Genomic DNA, 6466 nt, shown 5'->3' with positions numbered 1-6466 from the left:
GCAAGGACTTGTTGAGCCTCTGGAAGATCTTATGACCAACAGGGGGGGCATAAACAGCCCTGTGTCAAAATAGTGACTAACCAGGGGCAAATGCCCCCGGGGAGTGTCTAAACCATTTTTTTAGTGACTAATTTTGATCAAAATGTTTAGATCTGGGTTGGATCTTTCATAAAATCACGAATGATCGCCACTTAAACGATTCATTTTCCCACAAATACAGCCTGAATTTTGTGCTCCATTTTCACCATAATTTCAGCAAGTAACTACAAGATTGAAATAGCCCAAAAGCCCACTAAAACTGCCACAAACACCCTAAAATTCGCCATTACAATAGCACACGCATGTGCGCTCATTCAGCTGAAAAATTAAGCCCTTTGCATTACTGGTTTGCTCTGTGACGTGCCCTTTCCATTGTGACAAAGGTCTACAAAGGCATTTCCGCCACCGAAATTTATTTTCATAGAAATACCAATATGCGTCCTTATTATGTATGATACAAACAGGTGATACAGCTAGGCTGCAATGCCTGGTATGTAAAGCCTGTAAACCTAATATACGCAATACTGTCTCAAACTTGTGGTTGTGCCAAACCAAAATCACGCTTTTGTTGTTTTTCAATTGAGCGACCTAAAACACCTGATGCGTCCATGTTGTACACTGCAATATAACCTTTGAATAAAACAAGACGCATGTATCTACAACAAACCGTCTAAGCAACATAAAAATGTTCATCAAATTGTTCATGTTTTGGGTTTGAGCGTTTGTTTTGCTGTTTGTGGTTCTCCGATATCAAGTGAACGTTTTAGTAATTTCCTTTAATTTATTCACTATGCACATGCATGCGTGACCGATATACGTGCATTCGTAGTTCATTAGTTGCATTGCAGCAATTATAAGCATCGCTGAATACAGGACATTGGGCCGCGTTGCAAAAACATGTAAGCATCTACTTGCCAACCGAACCTTCTTTCCAATGTGTGACATCGTTACTCTTTTGTTGCCTCAGTTTTCCTAACATCGCCCCTGATTTGTAAATAATTCATGTTCTTGTGCTGTTCGTTTGCTATTTCTATTCGGTCGTGACTCGTGATTTACATGTTCGTGCGTTTTACGCCACTTAATAGCCTGAAGTGGTCATTGTTGAAGAGACTGTCTGGTGTTTAAGTAGTTATATTCTAGTTTACTGAGGTTAGTTGTATTATTTCATTTTACTTTTTGATGAATGCTACCAAGTTCCCAGTTCGCGGGGAAAACTAAAGAGGTGTTTTGTCAGGTGTAGGATGATCGAGTAACAATTTGTTTCGAAAGTGAGTTTATGCTGACAAAACGTCTCCTACCTGGCCTGTGTGCGCAAGGATAGTTTTTGCCGAGTCATCGTTGTTTGCGCGGAGATGTATCATTGCAAAGTTTTGCAAGTCATGTTGACGAAGCAACAATAACACCATGACACGCAGTAATGGTACAGTACTGTGGTCTATTCTGTTTTGCATAGTTGCATTAAAACGGCTGAAAACCAGATTAAACCACGTCAACCAGGGTTCAAATGAAGTCATATTATGATGCAATAGTAAGTATTTGTAATATTGACATGTCATAAACGTACAATTTTCGGTAAACAATTTGTAAAATCTCTTTACCTGCGGCGTTTTTAAAATATTCGTAAGGTGGGTTGCAGTTACAGCAGCATATAATATATTTATGTTTATGATGATACTGTTTGTATAGTAACAGCAGCTCAGGGCTGGTTGGGTCATTATGAAATATTGTACCTAAATAAGCATAGTTAAAGCTAAAATGAAACAATATGTCATACAGTGCTTCTACTGAAAGTTAAATTACTGGGTGTTGTGCCTTGGGATAAGGCCGGTAAACAACAATTCCGCGCATGCGCCACAGAAAGGAAGAGAAAAAATGTAGGAGTCTTGCGTGACTGCGCGCTTTTAGAGTAGTGGGCAGTGTGAGCAGTGAGCACAGCAACATTCCAAACGTTTTGTCACAAGCGTGTCAATTGTTTGGGACTCGGACGCTAAAGTAGGCCTACTGTCATTGGTTATAGTGTAGGTATAGTATGCAATAGCTTCGTTTTTATTCTAAACAGACGTTTACAGACTATTGATTTTATACTGTGGTAAAGGTTTTAAATACTGAATCATGGGTTCTGAAAGTTCTGTGCCGTACCAAGAAAACATGCATGTGGTCATTGTGGGCGGTGGCTACTGTGGTGCAACATTTGCCTACAAGCTGAAGCAAAGCAAACTGTGCAAAGTGACACTAATCGATCCAAAAGACGGCCTTTTTCACAGCATCGGCGCTTTGCGAACTGTTGTAGACGAAAGTAAGGCATGAATATTGAACTGCGGTTATGAATTCATACTGGGCCATTACGGTTCACGGTTGCGTGTTTAAAAATTGCGTTTGCTTTGTGCGTTGGTTGTTGCAAACCGCTGTGTAGTGCTTTAAATCCAAATTACTTTTAAGTACCGCTAAGAAATGGTGTAAAGTTTTCCGTAAACAACTACTCTATCAATAATGCATGTGAGAAATGCATTGGGCATGCTGATATGACCAAAAGTACAACAGCTAAATATTTTGCACTTTTTTTGTTGGCGTCTTCGAAAATAAGTGTTAATTCAAAATGCATTTCCCAAGGTTATGCCAACAAGCTGTTTATTCCTTACGAACAATTCGCCGGCGATTCATTCAAACGAGGAATGGCTGTTGGACTTAATACGACAGACAAGGAAGTTCTGTTGGAAGATGGAAGCAAGGTAATGTATCTATAAAGCTAAAGTTTGGGCGTCGTTGGCTAGTAAACTCGACGATATTAGGGAGAGGAAACCGTTAATGGTGATCGTGTTATCGGGCGACCTACAACATCACTAACTCCACTCAATCAAAACCGTTTAAAAGGCATCCGGTTTTTAGATAACCAAAACAACCATTTGTGTGGTTGCGTGGTAACAAGGGGCATCATGGTTGTTTAGCATCATATTTGTGTGGGCGGTCGATTGGCCACATCGGTTAAGCGCCCACCAGAAGTAAACCTGGTAGGGATTTGTGCCCAGGAAGTCAAATTATCGCATGAAAAAATCGAAACGTGTTGTATCAGGTTTCGTACACACATCTCGTCATCGCCTCCGGTACCAGATCTCCCTTTCCTGGAAAAGTCACTGAATCTTATCCAAATGTTTCAGCCGAGGAAGCTTTGCAACTTTACTCCGATTACAGAACACAGGTTGGGATCACAATGAAGTTTGAGCTCTTTTGTCATAAACGCCGTGCTTTTTTCTTAACGTTCTCGGCTTTAACTAGGCAAATACAAAACAACTATATTAGATGCATTTCGTTAAATGGTATAACACAAAGCCACACAGTTTTTACCCTTGTTTCTGTTGGTTGTATAAGGCGTGTAAATTGGATTTGGAAAAGCGTATGTCTTATGCACATACGTTAACCAGTTAAGTTTATAAACAGGTGATGAATGCCAAACGTGTAGTATTGGTCGGTGGTGGAGCGGTTGGTGTGGAACTGTCAGGAGAAATAAAAACCACGTGGCCTGATAAAGAGGTGATTTCCAACTATTTTCACATATAATGCAGTATTGTTTTAAAAAAGGCCTTATTGCGAAGGGGGTGAATTAAATGCTTTGGTTGTTTTAAAGGTGACGATTATATCATCGACCGACTATTTCGCGTCCAGTCGCAGCTCCAAAGCATTTCAGAAAAGCCTACAAAAGGTTTTGGCACAGAAACATATAAACACAATAACAGGTGAGGAAGAAGTCATTGAATTACACAAGTTGCCCATCAGGGAATCCTACAAACGTTTCACTAGACTGCATGCTGACACGACACCTGTTGCGCTAAACGTATTGGCATGTTGGAACATTATCTGCAGCGGAGTTAACTATGTTCGGTATTTGCATTTGCGTGTTACATCTGATCCGAAAGACAACCGTGTTTGCTGATATAACTGATCCGCATACATGCACCGGCACGATAAGTGTGTTACACACGTTACACGTTTGTTTCCTGCAGTTCACGTGGTCGTGGTATCCAACCATACCAACAAACATATCAACTTTATTCGTTTAAAATGTGCAACGCCAGCATAACGAAGCAAGATTGTCATTAACAACGTCGTTATTTATGTACATCTATTTTTTTTGTACAAAAAGGAAAAATCAGTATATTAGTAAGGCTTATTCACTATGTTTATCCTTGTGCCTTATAAAGTCAAGTCATAAATGCAATGCAGGTGGGAGAGTGAGCAACCTTGCCGATTTGACCTTGAACAAACACGTGGAAGGTCAAGTTGTAAAAACTGAAAGTGGAAAAGAGGTGACTGCTGACATCGTGATACCGTGCACAGGGACGAAACTCAACAACGAATTCTTCAAAGAAGTTTTAGGTAAATCAGCAGTCGGATAGTTTTCGCACCACTGCTCAACTATGTGGTCATTATAAAGCTTAACTTTTTGTTCTTCGCTCTAGTTTATATTTTACTGCCATTTAGCAAAAAAATAGCTGCAAGGAGTGTCAGGGTATTAGGTCTAAGTTTTAATATGTTTCAATCCATTAATATGTTCAACTAAATAATTTTATTCAAACATCACAAAAACGCGACGCCAATAACCTGTCATTATGCAACTTCCCAACAAATTTGTTAAATCGCCAATTGTTTGAAGAAGCGAACCATAACAGTCAGTTCCTTTTGTCTTCAAGCTGCGTCGCTCACCGAGCACGGAGCCTTGCAAGTCGACAGCTATCTCAAGGTGAAAGGTCACGACGACATTTTCGCCATTGGCGATATAAACGATTCGCCGGAGGAGAAAATGGCTTACACCGGAATGTTGCAAGCCAATTTGGTAGCCGCAAACATGGTAGCGGCCGCTAAAGATGGAAAACAGAAACAACACAAAACAGGTTTGCTTGCAAGTGTTGCTCAGTTGACAATATATAACATTCGGTGTGTGGTGTTGCTGTTTTTGCTGCCGGCGTCCATGCGGTTGTTTCGTTATCTTCACGTTGAACTCAAGCATCGTCTGTCCTTTACTATAAAGGTTTATTGTACGGAAAACATTAACAAAACCAAACACCTAATGTATTCAACATTAAAATTTGTATATGTTTACTTATGTGAAGTGCATTTGGAAAGCAACAAGAATGTCAACTTTATTTGTTTAATGTTTCGCGTCCAGTCGTGTATATCAGGCGTTTACTAAGGAAAAAAAAGACTGTAGGTTTGAATGTTGTTCCAACGTAAAAGTTGAGTAAACCACAGTTATGTCGGTAATAAAACATTGTTGTTATTCTCGAGATTGTCTGCAATCGTAAAACAATACTTAATATTATTGCACCAAACACTGACATCCAATTTTAATACAGGCGGGTTTTTGATGATGGTTCCCGTTGGAAAGGACAGTGGTGTTGGATCTATGATGGGTTTAACTGTTGGAAATGGAATTGTCAGCAAGCTGAAAGGACAGGACCTGTTCGCAAAGAAGACCTGGGCAGACTTCGGTTTAAAAATGCCAAAGTGAACCGTCATTTGATATGCAATCATGTGTACAATATTTACTTAGGATGTTGTTATGCTTCGCTCCTTTGTACAATCATTGCGTTTGAGCAGTAACTTCTCTCTAACTATGGTTTATGATAACGTAGTTGGTTTGCTGTAACTGCTTCGTGCTGTCGACGTTCGCACTTTTTCTTTATGCTGCAAAATTTGTACATATTAAAAATCCCAATGCGTCACTAATTCTTTGCCAATACATTCATTATTCTTTGCTTTTCCTAAGGCCGCAAAATTTAGTAAATGTAATTTACACTGTTTACAAAGAAATTTAGATTAGATTTCAGTATTCAGAAAAAGAAGATAAGCCACTAATGATATTTGTTTGGGTTTCGTTTTTTTAATCAGGTGAACAGGCCACGGCAAATCACGTCTTTCTCGAATGATGCCGTAATTCTGACGCTTCTCCAAAAACTGGTGGAAAACAAGTCATGTTGCGGCAATCATGGGTCTTAGCTTTTAGGTAACGACATTTAAGAAGGAAACCTAACTTTCCTTTGGACAACAATGAAACTTGTTACAGCGTGGAAATCAATATTAATCATTTATTTCTGTGTTACCTTTCGTTCGCCAATTCATAAACCGTAACTTATAAAGGCTCTCGTTAAGGATAAGCGTTGATAACGCCTAACAACGCAAAGGTTGACGCGTGCTCTGTTTAAATTAGCTTGAACGCCGCGTCATAAATGTTATTGAATCTTGAAAAGTGTTTCGTCTAGTACCTGGCGGTTGAAATTCCATTAATTGTTACACTCGAATGTTACAATATTGTGACACAGGGCCTGACGGCACTATTGGTTGAGCTTTGCTTGGCCATAGTGTTTCCACCTTGTTTTTCTCCGTAAGGTTGCACCTTAGTTTGGTGCCCAACGGATGACGGTGATTGTATAGT

The 6466-nt window shown here is 39.6% G+C and overlaps 1 protein-coding gene across 1 annotated transcript; it reads left to right on the top strand.

Annotated features, from left to right (window-relative positions):
• The first annotated feature begins 2102 nt into the window (after positions 1–2102).
• Positions 2103–5789, top strand: LOC145889300 (ferroptosis suppressor protein 1-like). The gene is made up of 8 exons (XM_082980236.1): positions 2103–2335; positions 2650–2768; positions 3110–3235; positions 3475–3567; positions 3662–3770; positions 4258–4410; positions 4725–4925; positions 5388–5789. The coding sequence occupies exons 1-8, from the start codon at positions 2152–2154 to the stop codon at positions 5540–5542; spliced, it is 1140 nt and encodes a 379-aa protein (XP_082836362.1). The 5' UTR covers positions 2103–2151; the 3' UTR covers positions 5543–5789.
• Positions 5790–6466: the final 677 nt, after the last annotated feature.

This window comes from Ascidia mentula, chromosome 2 (genome assembly GCF_947561715.1).
Source record: "Ascidia mentula chromosome 2, kaAscMent1.1, whole genome shotgun sequence".
Lineage (NCBI taxonomy): Eukaryota > Metazoa > Chordata > Ascidiacea > Phlebobranchia > Ascidiidae > Ascidia > Ascidia mentula.
The sequence above is the reverse complement of the archived record's forward strand: the minus strand, read 5'-3'. Positions and strand labels throughout refer to the sequence as shown.